The sequence below is a fragment of the Annulohypoxylon maeteangense genome, assembly GCF_022496945.1.
Source record: "Annulohypoxylon maeteangense strain CBS 123835 unplaced genomic scaffold GGS22scaffold_11, whole genome shotgun sequence".
Lineage (NCBI taxonomy): Eukaryota > Fungi > Ascomycota > Sordariomycetes > Xylariales > Hypoxylaceae > Annulohypoxylon > Annulohypoxylon maeteangense.
Window position 1 is genome coordinate 1096670 of NW_025953258.1, and position 25309 is coordinate 1121978.

The following is a 25309-nucleotide window of genomic DNA, read 5'->3' on the forward strand; positions in this document are numbered from 1 at the left end:
TTGCTATGGCTGAGTTAGTGGCTTGATGAACGGTTTTACGTGGCTGAAATTGACCTTCCGGTCCGCTAGAATTTCGCGACGAAGAGCCGAAGCTTAAGGACCGCCACAAGGCTACCACAAGGCCGAACCTATTAATTTTAGGCATCGATGTAAGGGTCTCATAAAGGCCCTTGCCTACTAGGATAACGGGGCCATGCTGTTGGTCTGCAAGTGTGGGAGAAGGCGATCGCGTATCCAATCGGCAATGTAATTGAAGCAGTGGCGCCAGCGTTGTTGGCTATTTCCCTAGCCATAATGCTATACTCTTCTCCTTTACTCATTGCTTCTACAGTCAAAGTAGTGTAGCTACCATCTTCTATCATCGTCTTGTTTTCTGGACAAGCTTGACACGACATCATCACACATCATCATGTCTCGACCGCCAACGCCCTCGAACCGGGCTCCGCATCACAGCGCCGACTTTCGGTTCAAGACTAACGGCACCGCTTGTGAATGGGGCGAAGCTTACCATCCCGGAGGTTATCATCCCGTACACATTGGCGATATTATTCAATCTCGATATCGTGTCCTTCGCAAACTTGGTTACGGGTCCTATTCCACCGTATGGCTTGTTGTCGATCATATCCAGTCAGTTATCCTAAGATATTTTTTCGTCGTAGTTAAATTTATTAATGTACATAGACCGAACCGCCTTATGGCACTCAAGATTGCCACCGCAAGCATGGACCAGGGGATTATTGACAAGGAAGTCACGCTCCATCGACAACTCGCTGCGGCCGGGACCCAGCACAATGGTTCCCCTTTTCTAGTCATGCTACAAACTTATTTTCAGTTTCAAGGACCGAATGGAACGCATGCCTGCTTTGTACTTGATGTTATGGGACCTCACCTCACCGAGATGCTCCATCTCTGCCCCGAATTTCAGATTGGTGAGCCTTGGGAACGGCGATTTACCAAACAGTTCGCCAAAAAGGTGCTTCAGGATGTCCTACACGGATTGCAATTCTTACACGAAAATGGTGTAGTCCACGGGGATCTGCACACGGGCAATATTCTTGTCAACGTTCGCTCTATTAAAACAGACGAAGCCTCGATAAAAAATCTCGAACAATCCACCGATACCATTCAATGCAGTTCTTTGCGACGTCTAGATGGTAAAACGGACCCGTGGGCTCCGGAATATCTCATCCAACCCGAGCCACTCTACGAATATACTTCACTCGACCTCGAACCCCTTGCAAAGATCACAGACTTGGGCTCCGGTAAGACATACTCTAGGGATGGTACTATTTCGGAACATGCTTAACTCATTGTTCTAGCTTTTCTTGAGGACTACCCTCCCGCCGAAACCGTAACAGCAGTGGCATTCCGGGCTCCGGAGCTTATATTCGGCCGCCCTTTCGGTAAAGGTATCGACATCTGGTCCTTTGGATGTCTACTTTTCGAATTGCTTACTGGGTCTTCATTATTTTGTGTCAGTCCTCTTGGGGGAGACAAATTGGATGAATCGATTAACGACGAGCATCTTATCCAGTTTTTCGACCTCTTAGGACCTTTACCTGAAACCCTTTTCTCACGATGGCGGAGGAGATGGGAATACTTCGATCAGGAAGGGAAACGACTCTATCCGGTAAATCATGCAGATGAGGGGAGCGATGACCTAGACATGGCGGATACCGCGTCTGACGACGCGGAAACTTCTGAATTAGGATCCTTCGATTCTACGGAAACTGCTTTCTTGGCTCCTGCATTTGGTTATGATGCTCTTGAAAAGCGGTTTCGAGATAAAAAAACCAACGATATCGACGAAAAAGAAGAGACGCAGCTCCTGCAACTAATGCATTGGGTCCTACAATATGATCCCGCACAGCGCCCTTCGCCCACCGAAATTCTGGAGCACCCTTGGTTCAATTGAGTTCCCTATTGTTGGTAAAATTTAGGCCACTATTAGGCGAATGTACCTATGAAAAAAATTAAATTATTATTTTTTGACTCCGAATCCAAATGATATGCTTCTTAGGACGAAGAAAACGTGAGAATTATATATGATTTATGACATCGGCTAGCTACCAGGTACCCCTGTCTTATAATGCACATTTTATCCAAACTTATGCCCGTCAATTTAAAATTCAACCAATCGGCTTAGTTTTAATTACGAGCTTGGACCAACTTGACTTTCGCAACTTTTGCGCCGGCAACATCTGATTCTAGAGTCGTTACTCTTCCTTCTTGGTTCACAAGTTCTCCTAGTCAAATCAAGATGCCCAGCTCATGTAAAGAAATAAGTATGCGTCGACTTGTACACTTATCTAGAATCTCTACTAAAGCACAACCCACATAGGAGCCGCACTGGCGGACTGTCTACAACAATCCGATTGTGTGATGGTACAACGAAATACAGCAGCTGACTGTCTGCGCTCGCCGCTATCCGAGACTCTCCCGACGAAATGCCAACAGCTCAAGAAGGGTTTCGGCGAGTGTAGGAGGGGCATGATCGATATGCGTAAGCGGTTCCGCGGCAACGAGCCCATAACATTTCAAAAGCTTGAGTCCACCGAAAAGTCGGGCGACGGATATCAGTTGTACGCCGGAAAATCGGCTTTTTCTGGCGCCGCAAAGAGAACCGATGGCAACGAACAGGAGCCTAGAGACTGGCGAGAAGTGGAGAATGAGAAATACCGGAAAGAACAAGAAGAGCAAAAGAAATGACGCGAGTCTACCCTGGCAGCCTGGGTGGGTGGTCATATAAAAAGCACTGGGTGGCGTTGGAGTTGGACGGGTGCGGGCGTTGCTCAATTCTTCAGGCATGGCTTATGGTTAACTCTTCTCAAACGGTAAATGCTATACCCTGTGACGCTAATAGGTCTCTTCATCCTTGAAAATACGGATTCTAAGATCCTGTCTTGGCCGGTATTTCGGTATTTCGAATGTCTTGAACTGACTGAATGCTCTAGTTTCGTACCGGCTTTGTGGTGCGACAGTCTCCCTACCTACCTAGTTTCTAGGTACCTCACACTCATAGGTAGGTAGGTAGGGATATAAAGACAGCTTTGAAACCTTTAGTCTCCGAATTTCTCCAAATTTCCAAGTAGAGAGATCAGTGACCGTACGCTCGAGAGAAATTGGCTTCAATACACATGTATCAAGCGCCAATTTGAGCTTCGAGTTATTCATCAATTTCATTATACAAATCATTATGCAGGTATCCATATATCACAGGTCCGTGTTACATCGGATAGAGAACTACTACTCATTAGTTTGGTCTTGGCGAAAACTCAAGACTCCCAAATGACGAAACGTTCAAGGATATCAACACTCAATTCGTCTCTCCACCAAGCTTGAATGTGGTGTCTGATATGACGATATGTGCAACTACATAGTCCTATGGCTTTCTTTACACTTAGTATATTAGTAGATCCTCCTCGAGGATTTCGAATATCAAAAGTTGACCTAACTAGCTTCGTTTCAGCGTAATCGTCGTTACGTGAACATACGTCTAGTCTCGAGGTGCATTGGATATTTAGCTATACAATAGTCCGACACAAGGAAGTAGCGGTATCATCATCATACCTATCATCCCAATTCCAACTCCCAATCCCGGCTCTCCTTCAATGGGCAGTCCCGACTCTCCACCGCCCCGAGCCCAGCGGCGGAACCCTCAGCGACGCCAACTCGTAGGCACCAGCATCATCCTCACGCTCCTCGTCTTCATCCTCTGCTACACGCGCTCCCCATCAACCCTCCAAAAAATCTTTACGATGACCCCCATATCTCCAATGGCGTCTCCCGACTCCCTCCCCGACCTAACGCACCCTCACCTCCTCGCTAGCCTTCCCTCCACCGCACTCCCCAAGCCCGGTAGCCCAGGCCGGTTAATCGTGATCGGCGACGTACACGGACAACTCACGGCACTCGATGCGCTCCTCGCGAAAGTCAAGTACAACGGCGCGCGCGGCGACCGCGTGGTATTCACCGGGGACATGGTGAACAAGGGCCCAGACAGTTCCGGCGTAATCAACCGCGCTATAGAGATAGACGCTTTCGGTGTGCGAGGGAACCACGAGGATCGAGTTCTGCGGGCATGGAAAAAATTGCACAGGGGTGGTGGTGGTGGTGGGAAGAAGGGTGGGAAGAAGCACGTGAAGGCGGAGGATGAGGATAAGGATGAGGGTGATAGCTCGGGAGAAGAAACGAAAGAGGAAGAAGAGGATGGGAAGATAACCAAATCCTCAGCCCGCGACCGCTCTACCGCCGCGACCCTAACCCCGGCGCAAGTCACTTGGCTCGCGAAACTACCCGTGATCCTGCGCGTCGGCGTCGTGTCCCCACATTACGGCGACGTAATAGTCGTGCACGCGGGCCTCGTCCCGGGGATCCCGCTGGAAGAACAAGACCCATGGGCCGTGATGAACATGCGAACGCTAATCTCGCGATCGCGCTCGCACTCCGTCTCTACCCCCTCCATAGATTCAATCCCCGACTCTCCAACTACGGAAGACACATCCACCCTCAAACACCCCACCTTTAAACCGAGTAAAGGCCGCGAAGGTCGGCCCTGGTCCAAAGTCTGGAACGAAGCGCAGAAAGAAAATACCAAGACAGAGAAGGAAGGCAAGAACAAGGGCAAGAAAGAGCATAGAACAACCGTAATCTACGGCCACGACGCCAAGGTCGGATTGAGCATACGACGGTACGCGTTCGGGCTAGACAGCAGCTGCGTCACGGGCGGGGACCTTACGGCGCTGGTATTAGAGTCTGCTTCTGGCTCTAATTCCGCTTCCACATCTGACCCAGTCTATAAACAACAAGATAGTGGCGATGAAGCGACTGATGTGGATGAACAAGCAAAGCACGGCATAACGCACCGCATCGTCAGTGTGCCTTGCGAAGACGGGTCACACAACGGTAAAGGGGGGAAGAAGAAGCATAAGGATAAGGGGAAGGGTGATAAGAAACACAAAGATCATAAATCATAGATGAAGGGAATTATAAATGTCTACTACGTGCGAGCAATCATGGGGGAAGGAAGGGGGGGAGTTGATAATTAAAACTTCAAATGTTGTTTGGATAGATGAAAGGAATGCATGGTACTTGACATTATACCCGAGTACATATGGGGATTAGCGATTGGGGTTTTATATTTCTGTTAGCAAGTAGATACGGTACGTATAGTTGGCATTCATACTTTACGAGCATTGGGCGTGGGAGTATTTGAGAGCGTCTGATTGGAGGGAAACAATGTAAAGATCATGTTGTTTCGTCGCTTTGGTATATACCATCATGTGATATAGATCAATCATGAACATTTATCAAATCTATATTTTAATTTTCACTATGGACACCCAGTAGAAACATTCCAACCTTGATGTTCTACCAAGAATACCCTTTACCATTAATGTCCCAATGACATCCCGGAAACGAGAGGCTCAAAACTCATGCATTCTAGAGACTCCCGAGCAAGCAGTTAGCTACTCAATGCACAATGACTCCCGCTCCCTTTTTATCGGCCTCACAATTTATGCCGAGATCTTCTTCTTGATGATGTCCTTTAGGGTGACGGCATCGGCAGCGAATTTGCTGATACCTTCTCGCAGCTTCTCGACAGCCATTTGCTCTTCGTTGAAGTCGAATCGGAAGAGAGCTTCATCGCTAATATAAGTCTTCTTGGTGATGTCAAGCGCAGAGGCAGCCGAGGCGTCGAGCTTCTTGGGGACAGCTGTGCTTGAGTTTAATAGCTCCTCAAGTAGGTTAGGCTATATATTCGAATTAGTTATAACCCTTTTTAATAAAATTGTGGCTAATGAACGTACGGAAATGGTAAGGTAGTCGCAGCCAGCTAGTTCAGTAATCTCGCCGGTGTTTCGGAAAGAAGCACCCATGACGATGGTCTTGTAGCCGTACTTCTTGTAGTAGTTGAAGATAGCCTGGACGGACTTGACACCAGGGTCTTCCTCCTTGGCGTATTCCTTCTTAGTCGCAGCCTTATACCAGTCGAGGATACGGCCAACGAAGGGAGAGATCAGGAAAGCACCAGCTTCGGCGGCGGCGATGGCCTGGACAAGCGAGAACATGAGTGTCAGGTTGCAGTTAATGCCGTGGTCACGCTGTAGGATCTCGGCGGCCTTGATACCCTCCCATGTCGAGGCAACCTTAATCAGAATGCGGTCCTTGGAGATACCTTGCTCTTTGTAGAGCTATGTTATTATTGCATTAGTAAACTTAACTAGAAATTAGGCCGTAAGTCTACGAACAGACACATACCTCAATAATGTGAAGGGCCTTGTCGACTGAAGCCTTGGTGTCGAAGGAGAAGCGGGCATCAACCTCAGTTGAGACCTTGCCGGGAATGATCTTCAGGATTTCCTTGCCAAACTCAACCAGGAGACTGTCAAGAGCGGCGTCAACTTGGCTGTCAATATCACCACCCTTTCCCTTAGCGTATTCAACAGCAGAGTCGATCAGCTTAGCATATTCGGGCTTCTTAGACGCGGCAAGAATGAGAGACGGGTTGGTAGTGGCATCTTGCGGCTTGTACTTTCCGATGGCTAATATTCTTGTTAATATTCGTAATTTGATATAAGGCGAGACAACAAGGTTGAAACCCAGACGAATTGGCTCAGTTGCCATCGGTTTGAGGTTGCTAATTTGGTTACGAAATGCGGGATATACTAACTTGCAAAGTCACCTAAAGGAATATTCGGTCAGCACCACATCCATTTATTTGTATTCGACATTGTATTTAAATATAACTTACCAGAGTCACAAACGACGACCTAGTTTACAAAATGTATGTTAGCAACTGTTAAAGAAGTCGTGATGTCGATATGCAATGTGTGTAGTTTATGGGGTTTATTTGGTATATTCCTCAGTGACAAAGGAGGACCGAACTCCTCCGATCAAGGTCTAGAAAGCTCACGATGGAGGGGCAAAGTCGGTTGAGGGGTAAAAGAGAAACTCACCGTGCCAGAGGCCTTAAGCTGGTCGAGAGAGGTAGACATCTTAGATTTATGATTTTAGGATATTTCGTGATAAAATGTAGAGCTAATTGATTGAAAAGAGACAAGCAATGCAGTACAACTTGTCTGGAAATATAGTTGTAGAGTCTTAAAGTGTTTGAGGTTAAAGGTAGCGGGTTGTTGGGGAGGACGGGCTATTATTTGGTATTGTACTTAGATTTGCCCATGATGGCGATGGCGGGGCAATTCCAATGAAACAGGCGTCATATGCCCCACAAGTACTATGGGGTACTCAGCAAGCAGCCCACTTACACACTCGCATATACTCGCTTGTAGTCACTCGCATGTACATTCCCGTACCCGCGCACTAGCATTGGTTGGAAGCACCTGATTCTGCTGATTTTCCCTCCTATCCTTCTTGTCCTTCCCGTCCTCCTCGAATTTTCTTTCCTCTTCGACCTAAAGCTCTTAGTTCCCCTCCATGACATCGCCCGATTCACCCAATTCGCTGTTCGCCGTCCTGTCATTAGCTAGTATGCACTAGGCAACTTACACCCGGAATGGAAAGACATCCACGGATTTTATCAAGGTGGCGTTGCAACCTACAACCTACCTAGGTAGGTACCTAGTACCTACCGTACCAGTCCGTATTACCAATTAACAATTACTACCTAGGTACATATATATTTTTAAATTATCCTAGTTGAAAGTCAAGTTCAGAATTCAACTCTCAGCTATTCCATGATATCATATACCTGTAGGAAAGGATATACGTATCTGAGTTATTCTTATCATTAACATTTTTCCAACAAAGAAAAGACACATCTAAGCTCAGCAACAATCCTAAGTTTCTTCGATACTAGGTACCTATCACTTACACTACAATCTCGCTCAAATATCGCCGATATTATTAAGTACCGAAGAAAAACGTACAGGTTACGTGTGTATTACTGTGAGCCTCAAAATGGCAATGTAGGGGTTGCAAGGTCCTTACTCAGCCAACCAATTCGACATATCGACTTCTGCGACCCCTCCACGTGGGGTTTTCATTGACCACTGGCACAATCCTATCCGTTTGATACCCTCGGCCAAGACAAGCTTCACGACAACAAGTGCCTCACAATACGTACGAGAATCGAATCGGCTTTTTATCGCTATTGACTTTGATCATGTCCTTTTGACATATGTAACTAGGTACCCAATAGGTATTCTGTAGCTCAAAAACAATAGTACTAAGCTTCTAGGCAATCCTATCTAGGCATATCCTATCGGCCCGGACAGATCGTCACGTTGTAAGATATAGCTATTCTCACCCGTTGCCTTCCCGAGGATCCGGATTTTAGCATCCGGTCCTTCTGACTCCTTCGCCCCGGAGCCGATTCACTTTTTCATGTTTACTAGGTATTAATCTCTTAGCCCATTCTAGGTCCTTGGCATAAATTAGGAACTTCTTTACGCCATAACCGAACATCGGCGTTCCCCGTTTTTCCAACAGAATACCCAAGGAAGGAAGGAAACTCACATCATGTCAGCAACCATCCAAGTATATAGTTAGAGAGATTTCCAATGATTACGTGGAGTCTTGTAGAAATATGGCCCCTATACAACCTCTACTTAACTAGATTTAGTTAGCTTCGGTACTTACCTACCATATTGATAGGTGAAGTCACAGGCGATTCACTGGAAATGCGAAGCAAGCTACAGTCTCACAAGCCTGCGATAGCAAGCACATTTCGGATTATTGCCAAATATCTGTCCGATGCTTTTACTTCCCACTAAGGTAGGTTGTGTACCTATCTAAAGTGATTTCGCAAACCACGATGCAGCTTTTTTGTCTTCCCAATGTAATGCGAAAATATGCCAACATAATCTCAGACAACATGTTATAAAACAGAACTTGCTTGTAAGGGGGGTGTAATGAGCTAGACTGAGGTTGTTTAGTCCTCAGTAATATCGCCGTACTCCCACATACCCAAGCGGTCGGCCTTAGCCTGGGTTTCCACCTCGCGCAACTTCTTGAGCACCTCTTCCGAGGCTCGTCCACGCTCCCATGTCTTCAATTTTTTGGGTACCAAGGCATGGCCATTAGCCACGACATCCTTGTTAATAGAATCAACGAATGTGCTGCCCGATTTCTTCTCGTCGAAAAGGGTGATGTAGCTCAAGCCCTCCTTCGAGTCCACGAAGTCAAAGCTGGCCACCAGCGACCTACCATCCGTGATCTCGGCAATGTAATTTAGCGCGTCGTTGAAATAGTCAGGGGCGGTGGGGAGTTGGATGAAAGAGAGCACGGCGTCTGTAGCTTGGCCCTTAAGCTTCTGCGTTGTGAACTGCGGCTGGTCTAAAGCTCGCAGGCTGGACCATGAGATCTTCTCACTGTTACCGTAATCAATGTAAAGAACTTCAGCGATCTTAGCTGCCCTATCGTTCGATCGGACTCGCGCGCGATACCATTGGCCATCAGCAGAGAACTTTGCCGCTACGAATTCACCCGTCTTCGGGGGGCTGGCGAGAGGCTTGTTGTTCTTAGAGTCGAGGTGGAATTTCTTGAACTCGTTCATCAGAATCTCTAAAGCAGAGGTGCCCTTACCAACCTCCTGAATCTTGAGTCTTCCATTCGAGTCGATATTCGTGACGACGACCTCTCGGTAATCAGCAGCCTTCTTGTCCGTAGGGGAAGCATCCTTCGAGGGTTCCACGTCAACAACCTCTTCTTCAGCCTCTTCGTCTTGTGACGGGTCCCAGTCGTGCCACATGCCTTTTCGCCCTTCCTTGGCTCGCTTCTCAGCGGCCAAAAGCTCTGTAGCATTGCCTGCCTTCTCTGCTGAGTATTGGTGGACGGATGCGAGACCTTCTTCGACAAGGATCTTGGCGAAGCTTTCACGATTGATGTAGAGATCTCCAATGAATCCACCAACTTTGTCAATATCGTGGACATCAATCTCACAATCACGCTGGTTACATCGGCGGTTGGCAAGATCGAGCGCTTCTTGTCCGAAAGGTTCTCCCTTTTCTTGAGGTAATCGAGGTGCTCGAGGTGCACGAACGCCAGCAAGGACCATGGTGAGCTTAACTCCTTCTCGGGGAATCAGGACAGTAAATCGAGAACCAGCCTTGCAAAAATCGACGATCGCGGGCACCTTCTTCTGGCGTGAAAGGGTAGAAAGTTGAATCTTGGCTTTCTGCACCGATTCGGAAACATCGACGTACGTTCTAGCTTTCGATGGCTTTCCAGACCACATACCCTTCTTCTCGTCCCTCGCCTTTTCCTGGGCCGCAAGCAACTCATCATAGTTCGGGGCTCTGTCAGTGTCGTCTTTGCGATGCCGAATCACGGAACACCAGCCATCTTGGACTAGTAGTAGATTGATGTTCTTACCCTTTTCGGTCACAGTGGCAACGTCGCGGGCTTCGAAATCATCGCTAGCAGGTCGGTGTCCGTCAATAGAAACTTTCACATGTTTTCCAATAAGCTTCTTTCGGAGATATTCCTTTGCATCCTCTCTGAAAGGGGCTTCGGAGGGCTCGTTAGTCCTAGGCCCTCGGACACTGCTGAGATTAATCCGTTTTTCGGTGCCATTCTTAGTCCGAACAAATATCGCATCTGCTCCTTGGATCTTGGAGACAATCATGTCGGATGAGCTGCCACCTTCGGCCTTCGCCACATGATCTTTGTGCAGGCGTAATTTAGCACCCTGAGCCTTCTTCTCAGCAGCCCTCAGAGCGGCCATCTTCTGCCCGAGAAGAGTAGAGTGAAAGTCGTTGCACCTTGCCAAGCCATCAGCGAGCAAGAACTCCGCAATGCTTCCGCGAGGATGTAAAATAGCAGCGATGAGCTGTCCTTGTGGGCTAGTACCAACTATTTCGGCCTTGACATCACGTTGAAGTAACCTCTGTTCGACAAATTGCCTTGCTTCGTTTCCGAATTCCTCAGCAGGTTGTGTCTGGCCAGTAGACTGATTGACTCTCTCCGTGGTCGGTGTGCGAATGCCAGCAACAAGAGTCATAACCTGCAAGTGCTTCTTGTCAGACAACTTCAGGCGCATAAGTAGTCGGTCACCGCTCAGGACACGCTCGACGACCGCGTCTACCGCCTTGCCCTTCCATTCATTGACATCGAGGGCGCTTATGTCGTTCTGAACTTCGATGATACCGCCAATGCCTTCCCAAAGCCCTTTTCCTTCGCTCTTAGCTTCTGCCTCTAGCGAGCGAAGAGTTTCAAGACGTTGGAGGATTTCTTCGGATTCTTCCTTCCGGCCTGCATCCTCTCTGACTTTCAACCAGCCAGATTTTACCAGATCGTCCGGTAGTTGGGTTCCATCTTTGAGCTGAGCAACACCATAATCTCGGCCAGACGTAGGGATGGTGTAGAGAATAGTGCATTGAACAGCCTTTCCAACCACTAGCTGCCTTAGATAATCCCGAGACTGAAAAGCAAACGGTTCATCGCCCTCTCTTCTGAGATGCGGGCCGGTGACATAGGCCAGGGAGAAAACTCGCTCTGCGTTCGGGTTGTTCTGGCTAGTCAACACCAAGGTGTCACCGCTCATAACCGATTTCACGTTAGCAAAGAATTGTTTCGCCATGTTGCTAAAGATAAGATGGCCAAGGTGACGAGGACGAGAGGTAGAAGGGTGGGAAGGAACGAATTCCGGAAATCTGCTTCGACAATTAGTAAATCGGCGTACTTTTCCATTAGATAGTGTTTCTTGTTATGGCAGGGCGTTTGACAATCCATAATGTTAAACAAATGACTCGAAATAGATGTACATGTATTTTCAATAATTATTATAGAGAGTGCGAAGATGAAGAGGTGCTGCGTGTTCTGGTCTATGCTAGTGATAGACTAGGTGATCATAAAATGATTCATGGCCTTTCACTAGAAAATAAAGCCACAATATTTCAACAGAGACGCAACTGTGTAACATTTGATATAACATAACAAGACAGGGTCTTTCTCATGGTTATGGGTTCTTGGTTCTTGTGAAAAGATCGTGATAACCGGGAACGAAGAAACAGGTATGCATCGCACAGGGGTTAAAATGTTTAGAATAATCTGGAAGTGATACCTAGTATCTCTCAGGACATTGGTAAACTGCCATCATGCTTCCTCCCGCCTGTTCATGCAGGCTGGCGATGTCATACCTACCTAGTAGCTTTTTTACAAAGCGGGAAAGAACCAGCCTCGGATCGTGTGCCACTCGGCAAGCTACATAATCAGCATAAATGTATGGGGAAGTACTATGAATCCGTATTTCTTCCTTGGTCTATGCTGGATATCTGATATATCATAACTGGGGAATACGGGCGGGAGTCTAGAAGAAAGGGAAAATACGGAAGCCAGGTTTCGGTGAAGATATGTACTATGTAAATAAAAAATACTGCTGAACTTACCAAAACGAGTTTGACTAAGAAATATGCTTTCGACGGTTAAGAAAAATAAAGATTTAGAACATTTAGATCGGAGGCTAGATCGGATTGAAGAAGCCAATGCTTTAGAAGACGTCGACCTGAAGCTCGAAATGTAAATGTATATCTATATCGTGTGCGCTTTCGCTGTTTCGATTTTGACAACTTTCACCAATTTGTGGGGAAGGCCAAGCATTGACTCGTGGAGAGCTTGGAGGCAATTCGAGCTTGACTTCAGGGGTTCCCCCTTTAAGCGAGCGGACGATGGCGGATTGGTAAGGCGCTATGGTACCAAGATAGCCTGTGCTACGCACCTGCCACGATGAATTGGAGATCTAAAAAAACGGGACAGGTCCTTCCTTCCCCTCCATCTGCCCCTCCTTTGTCTCGGAATGGGAGCGGGGTGTTTACTTAGTATCCCGATAAACTTCGACTATTCAATCCAGTGTTTAAGAGGCATGCCAAAGAGAGGCTCTACAATTAGCAACGAAGGTCGCTAAAAATAATAAGTGTCATACCTAGTACGTGAGCTTTTCTAGCTACAGTAGTAGGCTCAGGGGCTCATATCCATTGAATGTTTGCTATTCCATAAATGGCATTTAGCTACCCAGTAGGTACCTTACATGGGGTATTATGGAGGGGTTAATGGGTGCCAAATGTATCCAAACTAGGTACCTACCTACACTACCGGGAGGGGGGGGTATTTGGACATGGTCACAACCAACGTTTCAGTATTTCGACCTGATCATCACCTTCTATAAGCCTTGCTAGGGATCAACAGTATTACAGCTATAATTTCTGAATTGATATTATTGTATATCGATACAATTATTATATAATTGAAAGCGTTACAAGGTGGATACGATTGCTGCAATGGTTTAGAACCGAATTTATCTTCAGCCCTGGCAACAGTGTCAGGACCTGACACCATGTCAAATCAACGCTTCTAAGATACGTATCTTTGATCCCAGAATAGGTTATATATCAAAGTTCGAAAAAACGGGATTAGTAATCATGCAAATGTAAACTGTAAACTGTAAACTGTGACTATCGTAGTGTAATGGTAAATCTCGTAAATCAACAGTAGTTTAAATAATTCAAGTAGTTCAAGTAGTTCAAGTAAAAAAAACCTGACTTTTCAAAGTAATAAAAATACACCTTGAAGCCCTAGGGCAATAAGTAATCAATTGACCGCGATAGCTTCTTCTTTTTTTCCTTTTTTTAATATAGCTAAGTTTAGTAATGATTACTGGTGTGGTGACGATCACCAACCTGACATCTGTCGGATCAACAACCGTTGTAATAGAAGGTGAGGCTGTCTCCAAGGTAGCTATTTCCTTCGATATAACCCTTGCTAGAGGGTTACGATTGCCCTCGGGGGTGATACTATCCCACCAACAGCCAATCAGACTGGTGACTATGAGTTAATGATTACTAGTTGACATTATGTACACCCCTGGTGACTATCCCTGTGACCATGTCCAGATACCCCCCCCACCCGGTAGTGTAGCTACTTAATCCATATGATGACTACAGTGGTGTATGTGTAATATTCGGATGCTACGGGCGTGCGGTATGAATGTTAAAAAATACATTTAAATATCACGAGATTTATTTTGAAGAGCTAGCTACTAAGTATGGTCAATTACATGACATTCAGACTGGTTCAACGAAGCTAGATTTGATCACTAAGTCATCTCCTCATTCAGTACGAATTTAGCTGGAGATGCCAATAACACCTAATTTTTGTCAGAAACAATGCTAATGACCATACATGTTTGCTTTGGAACAGCTTACCGCAGGCAGGACGAGCACCAGCATTACCGGTCTTGAGGGACTCCTCGTTGCCGCCCTTGCCGAGATCATCGGTACCGGCGTGGGATACGACAGTTCGCTTTGTCCAAGGTTAGCCATATTTACTAGCATAGCATATCTGGGTAATTCTAGCACATACGCCAATAATGCTCTCGGGTCCGATCAGCTTGATGAGGGAGTCTTGAACGGAGCCCTTGGCGTTGCCTTGAGCATCAGTAGTAATGTTGCCCAAGTCTCCGACGTGGCGAGTCTCGGCAGTTCGGTCACCGTGGGTCTTGCCATGGGGGTTGACTACATCCCAGATCAGTCATTATGCTCTCTCTCACGTCTCGCCGAATTTATTTTGAGATATCACATACAGTGAGGACCTGCGGATGTGCAACCATTGGTGTTGTCTCCGAAAGTGTGGATGTGAAATCCACGCTGGGCGTTGGGGTCGTGGCCGGTAAGGTCCCACGAAACGGTGGTAGGGTCAGACTCGGAGGCCTGCTCGAAGGTGACGGTCCCAGCGACCTTGGAGTCACCCCGGATGACAGCAACTAGATAGAAATTCTAATTAGCATTGATTCAGACCATTATTGGGTAATCACCACAGATGACTGGATTGAACATTGAACTGGGTTAAAAAAAGACACGGCAGGGGTTTCGACAAGCAGATCTGGAAGAGAAGCTTCCCCAATTGGAAGATTATGATCCCACCAGTTCGGTTTGACTTTCGTTAGGCCGTTCCCTGGCGTGTCCAGCAAGGTGTCCATCCTGACATTCCGTCGCAGCCTTGGTGTACAGCAGGGACTACTAGTTGACGAAATGCGCGCAATCGTGCTCATGCAGCCATTCTAAATCCGGAAATGATGGAATTGACTGCTGTTTAAATAACGGAGACTATCCGACGTACCTGCTTTGACCATTTTGACTACTTTTGTCTTGTTTCCGAGTTGTGAAAGCTAGAATTCTAGTAGAAGGCGTTGATCTAGGTGGTAGGATGGCTTGTAATTTTTTAGGAGAGGGGGAGAAGAAGAGGGGGATCCTTCTGCTATGTTCTATCTAATTTGTACTAATGAGGAGAGGGGAGGATCTCGGGAAGCGATGCCTAAGCCGGTTCGCACTTGCACCTTCCACCACCATTAACAATACCTTACATAAACCGTTTCACCAGGTAAGAGCGCCTTCTTCTCATTATACATACCTACCTAACACTTCCCTCAATACCAAGGGTACAACACGCAATCGCGCTATAATGAGAGGCTAAGGGCAGTTAACGAGGTACCTCCAGGGCTTTTTTTACTGTCAATGTGGGGGCAATATAAAGAAGTGCCCCGCTTCGTGTCGTCGTTGCCGTCATAACTGGTCGACTTGTGCTTATAAATGATATCATCCTTCCATCACAAGCTCGGCCTTTGCTATTGGATTCGGACTTTACTTTGGTTCCACTACAGCTGCAGAGCGAAGACGGAGCACGGAGTTGGGGCTAAGGTATTGCGCAATCAAGAATTCGTTATCGCCTTTCCTTCACCTTGACTTCCTGAACATGGGGATGTCCTAGGGTGGAAAGTAATGATCGAGTTCAACATTTAGGATGACGGATTTTCGACGAATTGGCTTAGGTCATATATATCAAGTTGCATACCGGGTGTATGGTATCGTATACGTCGAGTAACGACGACGGGGGATCTTGATCGGGGTCGCCGCGAACTGCTGTCCTACACGCACCTAACGGGAAAATGGCATCGCCCCGCCTAGTTTGGGTAACATTAAGATGCATTATAATAAATGCTAATGATGGGACGAAGTAGGTCGATGAGAGAAGAGCCGAGTTAGTATGCATCGTATGAGTACCTGAGTCGATGAAACACGAATGAGGCACCACCACAAGACAGACCACTAAACAATTGGCATTTTGTTTGGTTTCTTGTCTGCAGCCCCTTTCACTTAGTACCAACCAAGTAGGCGGGTCAAGGGACCTAAGAAAGGCAGCTTTCACGAAGTGTATGAGAATGAGACATTGGACCTACCTTTAAAACGAACAATAACACAGGCTGTAAGTTTTGAAGGTATAAAAGGTATAAGCGGGTTTAATAGTCATCTTACCAGCCTGGCTGCAATATGTTACCGGTTCGGCAACCTTTCCGAAATGCCAAAGAATGAATTACAGCACTTAGAGCTGCCACGCCGCCACGTAATGAAACTAAGAGAAGCCTAGAAGATCGTCAGACCGAGGGCTGTGATGATAGGCGATGAAGCAAACAAGTTCTCAATTCCTGATCCGCCTTATTGCGGCTCAGGCTTGCGTTGCTAGATACCTGCTTTGCGGACACGTGCTATGTAGGCGAAGTCCCCTGAGAGAAATAAGTGACGTATAACCCTCGATTCGCACGATCCGATAGCCGTGATACCATAGGTACCTACCTACCTTAGAACAATGTTCTAGACCACGGTAACTCCAACATGCTTCATCCGAATGCACAGCTTACGTCGTATCGTCTATGACCCTATGTTGACTGCGAGATTGGGGCACGAACGGTTATGATGACTGCCTTAGTGGCTACTTCAACACGCGGGTTGGATGATTCTGGGGGGTTCATGACGACATTTTAAGTGTTTCACTGCCTTCGAATATTCTCTGCGGCGCGACGCCGTAGTTGTAATGCAGTTCAAAGGCTAAACTTGAAGGCATTAAGATGTTTCGAAGTTTCGAATGCTGAAGGTAGCTAGGTAATATACTTATCGACGTTGTATTCACATGTTTCGAAGTTTTCCGTAGAATCTATTAGTACAAAATAGGAAGGGACTTGTAATAGGGGTGAAAAAGGGTTTATGCACTTTCTTAAGTTAAACTTCCAAGTTTGAAAGTCTTCGCAATTTAAGGTGATGTGGACCACTCGGCACATTCAACCGGTTGATCGTCCGGTTGCAAGTGGAAACTTAAATTGGACTGGACCTCGTTATTTAGATAAATTTAGATCACCCGTTCAGCCCTACGACGAGTTTCAACCTTTAATAGATATCTTAAAGGGATGTATAAAATCCAGACTTAGTTCAAAGCATACCTCCGATACACCCTACTCGGCATCGGCCAATATCCCTTCGGATGTACAGTAGGTAGTTACAAGGTGTAGCACAAGCTTGCAATTTGTTTATGGGGAATATCTTGGCAGCAGGTAGATATGTTCGACATTCAGCAGGTAAGACGTGGCTGCACGCTACTGGAAGTCGACACAACCGGTTGCGTGACATTGTCAATTCGGATGTTAAGATGTTACGCTATTTACCTACCTAGGACTTTGTGTCACAGATGTCTTGCCGAGTAAAGGGAAACATAAGTAGGTAGGTAGGTAGGTACCTATAGTTGAGTTCAGGCCTCGCGTTTGATAAGAGGTTCTAAAATCCGACTTGGTGGTTTTTGAACTCGCAACTTAGCGCGGTGATACTATTCGTATAAGCACCTCCGCAACTAATGACCCCGCAAATAGGCGATGGAGAGACTTATATTTCATATTGTTGGATAGGTATGATATAAGTATTCTTAAACCCGTGAAAATTAAAACTGCTAGTTTCGTTTAATATATGTATGTTGTTTCTAGTAAGTAATATCTGTTTGGTAGGTACCTAGTAATAGGCATTTATGAATTAGAAGGATGGAGGGTATTCGCAAGGTAGAGCGGCGATCTTACCCTTAAGTCACGTTGATGTAGCGATCAGTCATTTGGCGAGAGTCCAACCGTCAGCACTACTAACCGGCTACAGTGCCGTGGCTGCGTGTCTGCTCCATCCCTTCGGATATCATTAAACGCAGTCGTCCATGATGCATAACGGGTCATCATCCACGTGGATGGCCTGTAAAATATTAAAATTACAGCTAGTACAGAGATTGACTGTATCGTGCTGTTTTGTAATTGCCAGGAGGTATGTCGAGACTGACTTTGTTTATATAGGTAGGTAGGTAACTAACCGATAATCATGACGGTATAGTACTTAATACATACTAGGTAGGGGTTCAATACTGGAATTGGTCGCCGAAGATGTTCGTTTCAAAAGCAAGTCCTGCAGCGACTGGCCTTAGAAACAATTCAAATAGGAATGTGGCTCTTGTATGTAGTTGCTGAAGGATTGTGATAAGTATCGCCAAAAAGGGAACGCACTGTGACAGGGTAGGACATGGTGTTAAATGGATCTCTGATTTGCCGGTTTGCCAACAGATAATTCTTTAATGTCTCGCGGCAGTGCTCAAGTCCAATTCTTCCAAGTCCACAGAGAAAGAGTCATAGAAGATTATTAAATTCAAGAAAATGGTAAATGGGAGGCCAATAAGTAAGTAGTGACGATGCACAGCCCTCTTAAAAGCCCCTCCACGAAGTGCTCTGGTGTAAAAGATGTGGCTTGGTTTTTTACATTTCAATGTTGTATTGATCTACTACGTCCTAGGGTGACACCGGCAGCATACATAGAGGGGACCTGCACTCTTGGTACGCCATTACACCACCGGACCACGCTCTTACCGGGGAGGGTCACTTCCCAAAAAAGCTGTGGGAGAACCCTAGAAGAAGAAAAAAGAGACCAAAAGCCAAAAGCCAAAAAGCCAACAGCACCTGAGCTGGAGAAGCGGCCCCCAATCCTTCCAATTCAGCCCAGCCCACTTTTTTACTACTTCGACCACTTCAACCTAAACCTAAGTGCCCCATCCCCAATCTTCCATGAACCGTCAAACATCCATCCGTTCACTTCCTACACATTTACACATTTACGCATCTACACGCCTGCGCACAGAATGGGTAATATTCATCTTGACAATTCTTAATTTCTAGTCGCGCAAATCCTACCGACTCATTGCAAGCCTCGTTCAGCCTGTATTATTATAATTTTATTTCTTCTATCCGTCTCGGCACATTGTAAAAAATCCGACCTCTCCAACACTCACTCACCCTGCCACCTGCCACCTTACTGACATATTACCCGTACTCCGTGCTCTCATATCTATACCTTGCCTCCTAATAGTATCTCCTTTAGGTAGCTAAGGTTTTACCACATTTACTGGTCGGCCATTGACTTTTTACCTTTAAGTTCACGACGTGCGACGAACCGACCATCACAGTTAACGTCTTATCGGTTTATCGTTTTATTCACTAGTTCACTGTGCGTGCCGTTCAGATGCTTTCTACCTGCACCGTCTAGCGTCTTTCGAATTCCCCGAAGACAAACTTTGTTCTAGGCTTCTTCTGAGACTGGGGCTTATGAGGATGCACGCTGTCAAATTCGGGCCACAATAGAGTTCCAATCTATTAACACCCCATCAATGCGACATCGCCGTTAACGCACTTGTCGATACCCGAGATACCCTACTCTATAGTCAGCCTTTGCGCAAAGACCCCCCTCGCGCCCCTCAACATGTCCTTCCGAGATAATGACCAGCGCCGATACGGCCATGTCCCCCCAGTACAATATCCTGTTGCGAATCGGTCTTCACAAGACCAGGCAGCATATCCACACCGGCAGCCAAGCTTTAACAACGGTGATGATTCTAGCGCTTTCGCGTCGACCGCTACTCGCCCAAGTTATCAGCCAACGTTGAACACTTCAGTCGCAGGTCTCGGTAATCGTGATGAGCTGTTCCTAGCCAGTCCAAGTGATCCTAACAGATCCAACTATGGCAATTCAAGTGTCGCCATGGCCGGATACCAACACCAGTATCAGCCTCAGACGCCTCCTACGCCGTCAACGTATAATCCGCAAGCCTTCGCTCGATCTCAGTCAACCGCAACACCTTATCTTCCGCATCCGTCACACAGGCGGCAGCAGCCAAATGCGACCGCTCCTGCTCCGTATAGTCCTACTTCGGCAACGCCTAGCAGTTTTGCACCTGCTCCATACAATCCCGCCGCATATTCTGGCTCGGCGGTACCTCAACGCCAGTCGACCTATGCAAGTTACACCAACTACAACAACCAGTCTTATGGATCGCCGCCGTTGAACCAGTCGCCCTATTTCCAAGCCCAACCTACATACTCTTCTAGCGCCGCCCAACAGAGACAATCATCTACTACACCGACTACCTACGGTGCTAGTTACGATCAGACGACTTATAGCTTGCCATATCCGTCTGGCACAAGCGGTGCAGCCGCGAATCATACTACTACTTATGATTCTACACATCTACAATTTGGTGCGAGCTATTCGACGGATTCCAGGACCCCGCCGGCTACATTTTATTCTTCCGACTCATCCTCGTCTGACCAGGCGCCATATCCGACCCATTCGCAGATACCTGTAGGGCCTAATTACTCTGCTAGCGACCCGCATTCGTTTTTGAATCGTGCGTCGAGATCAAATTCGGCAGCGTCACCTTTACCGTCACCCCCAGCACATTCGCAGCTAGTAACTGGTTTGACGCGACATCCAACGAATGCGCCATTACCGAGCCGACCGGTCGAGGAGACCGTAGGAGACCGGTATGCTCGCAATGGAGCTTCAGCACCCGATGTACAAGAATATTCTACACAGGATAGTATCATCCAAGACATCGAAGCCGAGCTTGGGAGGAATGGTTCACGACCATCAGGATTCGACCAGCGTAATGGCGCTCTGCCTGACGGCGATCTACAAAATCTCCGTCGGTTGACATCTAACGCGAGTTACCATTCAACTGCCACAACGCTGACCAACCAAGAGGAACCGACAGGGGTAAACCGTTACTCTTCCAACGCATCGACTTTGAATAGAAATCATTCGACCAACCCATACGCGCATGAAGATTACGATGGCGACGAGAGCGATCCCGAGGGCGCGGCTGGGGCTTGGGCACTACAGCAGGCCGAAGAGGACGACCGCCGATTTAGTACTGTCGGTGGACCGTTACCATATTTCAATCAATCAGAAACTTCCATACAACCTACTCTGGCGACCCATAAAGAGGAGCCGAGTAGCGACAGTGACTATGCTGGGATGGATCTTGGACTCGCGGGCGGCGGTTATGCAGGACACCTAGCATATGACAACAATCTTGGGTCTCCCCCGATTACTGACATAACACCTGGGGAAACTCAAGCCTTACAGACTCGTAGTAATCACACTTCACAGAGGAGTCACGGAAGTAACAGATACCCAGCCTTTGAGCAGGCTGACGTGGATTACGAAGGTACTGGCGGCTTGCAGCAACCAACCGCGCATCGCTTAAGTTTTGATGAAGGTGACGAGCGTGTTTCCCTGCATTCAAGACAGAGCGGTAGCGAGTCTCCCAAGGACGACTATCCGGATATGTTCTACCACCCCGGCCTTTCCAATAGGCCGCTCCCGGCCATTCCTGCCGGCTCGGACAGCAGTTCCATGCTATCGGCCCAATCACCGAGCCGACAAGGTCAGCATGGATATTCTCTCAGTGTGGATTCGCGGTCGTACTCCGGACCAGATGCCCAATATGGCCAGAACGCGCAGCAGCTGCAAGTTGAAAGATCTATATCGTTATCCAGCCATAGTACATCCCCTCTAGTTCAGCCTCCGGGCAGGTCCAAGACCGACGCCGCCGAGGAACGGAATGCGCGGTTGAGACACATGCGGCAGCAACAACAATTGGCCGCCCAACAACAAGGATTGCCGTACGAAGGCTATGAAACAGGGACGGCCTCATCAATAAATTACGATGTAATAACCCTCCCTAGCGGCCGTCGGCGAAAATTCCAACCGGAGAAATTGACTGTGGTCGACGTTCGTTCTTGCGCGGAACCGTGGGCTCTAAGTGGTATCGCTAAATGGATTCGCGAGATGGCTGAGGGAGAGCCCGACTTGAAGAGGAAGACTCTTGAAGATGGCCTTGTCAGGCTGTTCTGCTTAAAGGTTCCTACGATGAACGTTGCGGATGCCGAGGCCCTGAGTACTCAGGTCGCGGACTCGATGTTAGAGGCTGGTATTCTTGTCCCTGAAGAAGAGTGGCTCAAGTTTGGACCCGGCTCCATCTCTGGCGTGCTATGGCAGCTAACCGGCTCCGGCTGTTACGCACCGAAATTACACGAATATGATGTCGATGAAACTGGGCACGAGTTATCAGCACGCTGCTATTCTCACCACTGTACTAGGACTCTGAAGAAAGCGAACCTGGACAACTTCATGTCCAATGGTGTCAAAGTAGTCGATTGGGTGATGTTCTATCATATGACTAAGGAAAGCACCGAAGGCAAGGATAAGAAGGAAGTCGCCCGGCAAAATGTGCTGCACGAAATTGTTACATCGGAAGAAGTGTACATGGATCGTCTCGACGTCCTTCGAGTCTTATATCGAGACCGCCTCCTCCAGTCTCAACCTAGGATCGTTGCTGAGGGCCGGATCGATAAGTTCGTTAGCAACGTGTTTGGCAAGGTCGATGCAGTCCAGCGGGTTAACATGGATCATTTGCTGGCCCAATTGAAATATCGGCAAAAAGAACAGGGTCCCTGGATTGTGGGATTCAGTGACATCTTTAGAGAATGGGTTCGAAAGGCTAGGGCCGCTTATGTCGATTACGCTTCCGCTTTCCCTTATGCACGGTATCAAGTAAAGAAAGAGGCAGACAGAAACTTCTTGTTCAAACAATTTCTCAACGAGAATCAGGCACATCCTCGATCACAACGTCTCGACTGGACCAGCTACCTGAAAGATCCTATCACGCGTCTACAGAGGTACTCTCTTCTCTTAGAGACAGTATTGAAGCAGATGGTGAACGATAGCGAGGAGAGGGCCAACCTCAAGCGAGCCATCGACGAAGTTAAGTCGATGACTCTCGAGTGCGATGCGAAGGTAGATGAGATGCAGAAGAAGGTTACGATGATCGAGTTAGACCAGATGCTCGTTCTCCGACCAGGCTTCCATGCTGACCTTCACTTGGATCATCTTGGCCGAGAACTTATCCTCCAAGGCGATCTCCAGAGGATGGGTTCAAAGGGCGTGCGATGGGTAGATACGCATGCTCTATTATTCGATCATTACTTGATCCTTGCCAAACTAGTTGTATCGAGAGATGGTAGGCAAGACAAGAAATACGACGTATCAAAAGAAGTAGGCATCTCATCCTTCTCGTAACCATTATTTACTAACGTCATTAGCCTATTCCCATGCCATTGCTGTTCCTCGAAAGCAGTCAAGATGACCCTATCTCCAAGCAGAAGGGCATCGCAGCCCCGTTAACTCGAGCAGCGAACCCGACCTTAGAAGCCACCAAACTCAACAAAGTAGCGTCGAATAGTACCGAACGACCGGGTTTAGACCATGCAGCTACCAGCTCATCCGTCGGTTCGGTGGCGGTCACTAGACTGGCCACTGCTAACTCGGCTGATAGCGAAGGGAGAATCCTCTATCCTTTCCGTATCAAGCATTTGGGACATGAAGTGTACACCTTATTCGCCCAGTCAGCCCAGGCACGACAGGATTGGTGCGATAGGATCATCGAGGCCAAGACACGCCACGCCAAGGCCTTGCATGCTCAAAACGCGGAGCCGTTTAAATTACGCGTTATGGCTGACAGTGCTTTCGCCTATGACCCAGTCGCTGCCATCGGCAAGTATGTAGGAGGTGTGCATATACGTGGAACTCCCCTTGATAGAGCCATTCGGGAGGTGGAGAAAGCATGTGGATCAGGTCGTGGCCCTCCGCCAATCTCCAGAGCAGGCGTCAACTGTGCTACCGGATTCTCTGCCTTCGGCAAGAATATGGTCGCGGTTGGTACGGACATGGGTGTTTGCGTATCGGAGGCAAGTGATCAAAGGGGCTGGAACAAGGTAATGATACCTTACCTATCGATGTCTTATGCTATTTACTTACTCATTTCCTAGACGGTTGCACCGAGTCGAGTCACACAAATTGCGGTTTTGGAGGAGTTTTCCGTCGTCCTAATATTATCCGAGAGAAATCTTATATCCTATCCTTTGGACGTAGTATCGCCCCCCTCTAATTTTCCGGCTCCCTCGAACGATAACCCCCGCCGTTCTCCTCAACGTCTAGCCAAAGATGTATCATTCTTCGCGACGGCCCGTATGAAGGACCGGATGCTGGTATTTTACAAGAAGAAGGAAAATTTACACAGCACATTTAAGGTGCTTGAGCCCGTTTTCCAAAAGGCAACAGAGAAGAAATCTCGCCTATTCGGTGGTAGCCGAAAGGCCGGAGTGGGTGTAACCGAGAGCTTCCGAGATTATGACGAGTTCTTTTTCCCTACCGAATGTTACTCGCTTAACATTTTCCACACGTACATTGCCGTATCGACGGCTAGGGGGTTTGAATTGTTAACTCTCGACAAGAAGATACCCATGTCAATACCCGATGTTAGGCAACCCGCGACTGCTAACATCGCAAATCGCATCAAGGAACAGCGACCACTCGGCATGTTCCGTTTGAATGATCAGGAGTTCCTGTTGGCTTATGAAGACTGCGCTGTCTATGTAGATAAATATGGCGACGTTAGCCGTAGCGTCATCATGGAATACTCCGGAAAGCAGAAGAAGGCAAGGGGTGCGACGATGTATGGCCAATATCTACTTCTCTTCAACGAAGATTATGTGGAGGTACGCAACGCCGAGAACGGTCGGCTACGCCAGATCATCGCCGGAAGAGATGTGAGGGTTCTCGATTACGGTGTCCGAGGACCGACAGGAGGCTCTTCGAGTGCAAACGGCCAAAACATGAACCTCACCCCTGTTGATAACGGTCTCGACTCAAAGGGCACGGTGAAAATCTGCATGGCACACCCGGAGGTTGCAGGCCAACAGATTGTCCTAGAGATGCTACTCAATAGCGGGCACATGGAAAAGTAGGAGATTACGAACGGTACGCATTAGGAACGATCGAATGACGACCGACCATTATTACTTTCAAATCGAGTAGTGAATGGTCTCTGGAGCTAAGGAATGGTTGCATATTTGTTTCTCTAAAGCACGTCCCCGCACGGAAAGCATCTTAAGTGAATATTTTCTGCCAGAATACCCCTTTTCGCAACAGGCTTACTGTTAGAAGACGATTTTTAATTGACGGGGGTTTTCATTATGACGGGACGGGGCAGATTTCCTGGATGAGATGAATTTGCATAATTGGCATGGGCGTTCTACGTGTGACCTAGGGTTTTTTGAAGTAAGCTATTCTCGTATCGCCAATTGGTGCTCTTCTCTTCGCCGCGT

The 25309-nt window shown here is 47.5% G+C and overlaps 7 protein-coding genes across 7 annotated transcripts; 4 read left to right on the forward strand and 3 right to left on the reverse strand.

Moving 5' to 3' along the window:
- Positions 1–47: 47 nt before the first annotated feature.
- Positions 48–1992, forward strand: GGS22DRAFT_166601 (kinase-like domain-containing protein). The gene is made up of 3 exons (XM_047961875.1): positions 48–627; positions 682–1262; positions 1320–1992. Exons 1-3 carry the CDS (start codon positions 410–412, stop codon positions 1913–1915), a joined length of 1395 nt encoding a protein of 464 aa, XP_047817823.1. The 5' UTR covers positions 48–409; the 3' UTR covers positions 1916–1992.
- A 220-nt stretch (positions 1993–2212) lies between these two features.
- GGS22DRAFT_166603 (cytochrome c oxidase assembly protein PET191-domain-containing protein) lies at positions 2213–3244 on the forward strand. Its single transcript, XM_047961876.1, has 3 exons — positions 2213–2285; positions 2342–2834; positions 2955–3244. The coding sequence occupies exons 1-2, from the start codon at positions 2261–2263 to the stop codon at positions 2707–2709; spliced, it is 393 nt and encodes a 130-aa protein (XP_047817824.1). The 5' UTR covers positions 2213–2260; the 3' UTR covers positions 2710–2834; positions 2955–3244.
- Positions 3245–5248, forward strand: GGS22DRAFT_166606 (Metallo-dependent phosphatase). Its single transcript, XM_047961877.1, has one exon. It carries the CDS (start codon positions 3612–3614, stop codon positions 4974–4976), a length of 1365 nt encoding a protein of 454 aa, XP_047817825.1. The 5' UTR covers positions 3245–3611; the 3' UTR covers positions 4977–5248.
- GGS22DRAFT_166607 (transaldolase-like protein) lies at positions 5249–7173 on the reverse strand. Its single transcript, XM_047961878.1, has 6 exons — positions 6960–7173; positions 6755–6773; positions 6674–6685; positions 6262–6545; positions 5811–6194; positions 5249–5753 (listed from the first exon to the last, which is right to left on the reverse strand). The coding sequence occupies exons 1-6, from the start codon at positions 6996–6998 to the stop codon at positions 5517–5519; spliced, it is 975 nt and encodes a 324-aa protein (XP_047817826.1). The 5' UTR covers positions 6999–7173; the 3' UTR covers positions 5249–5516.
- Positions 7174–8740: 1567 nt separating this feature from the next.
- Positions 8741–12275, reverse strand: GGS22DRAFT_28533 (uncharacterized protein). The gene is made up of 2 exons (XM_047966702.1): positions 12026–12275; positions 8741–11615 (listed from the first exon to the last, which is right to left on the reverse strand). The coding sequence occupies exon 2, from the start codon at positions 11540–11542 to the stop codon at positions 8894–8896; it is 2649 nt and encodes an 882-aa protein (XP_047817827.1). The 5' UTR covers positions 11543–11615; positions 12026–12275; the 3' UTR covers positions 8741–8893.
- A 1684-nt stretch (positions 12276–13959) lies between these two features.
- Positions 13960–15185, reverse strand: GGS22DRAFT_166611 (superoxide dismutase). The gene is made up of 5 exons (XM_047961879.1): positions 15076–15185; positions 14540–14719; positions 14320–14471; positions 14163–14259; positions 13960–14104 (listed from the first exon to the last, which is right to left on the reverse strand). The coding sequence occupies exons 1-5, from the start codon at positions 15086–15088 to the stop codon at positions 14082–14084; spliced, it is 465 nt and encodes a 154-aa protein (XP_047817828.1). The 5' UTR covers positions 15089–15185; the 3' UTR covers positions 13960–14081.
- A 4084-nt stretch (positions 15186–19269) lies between these two features.
- On the forward strand, positions 19270–25301 carry GGS22DRAFT_28602 (CNH domain-containing protein). Its single transcript, XM_047966703.1, has 3 exons — positions 19270–23198; positions 23246–23917; positions 23972–25301. Exons 1-3 carry the CDS (start codon positions 19563–19565, stop codon positions 24947–24949), a joined length of 5286 nt encoding a protein of 1761 aa, XP_047817829.1. The 5' UTR covers positions 19270–19562; the 3' UTR covers positions 24950–25301.
- The last annotated feature ends 8 nt before the right edge of the window (positions 25302–25309 follow it).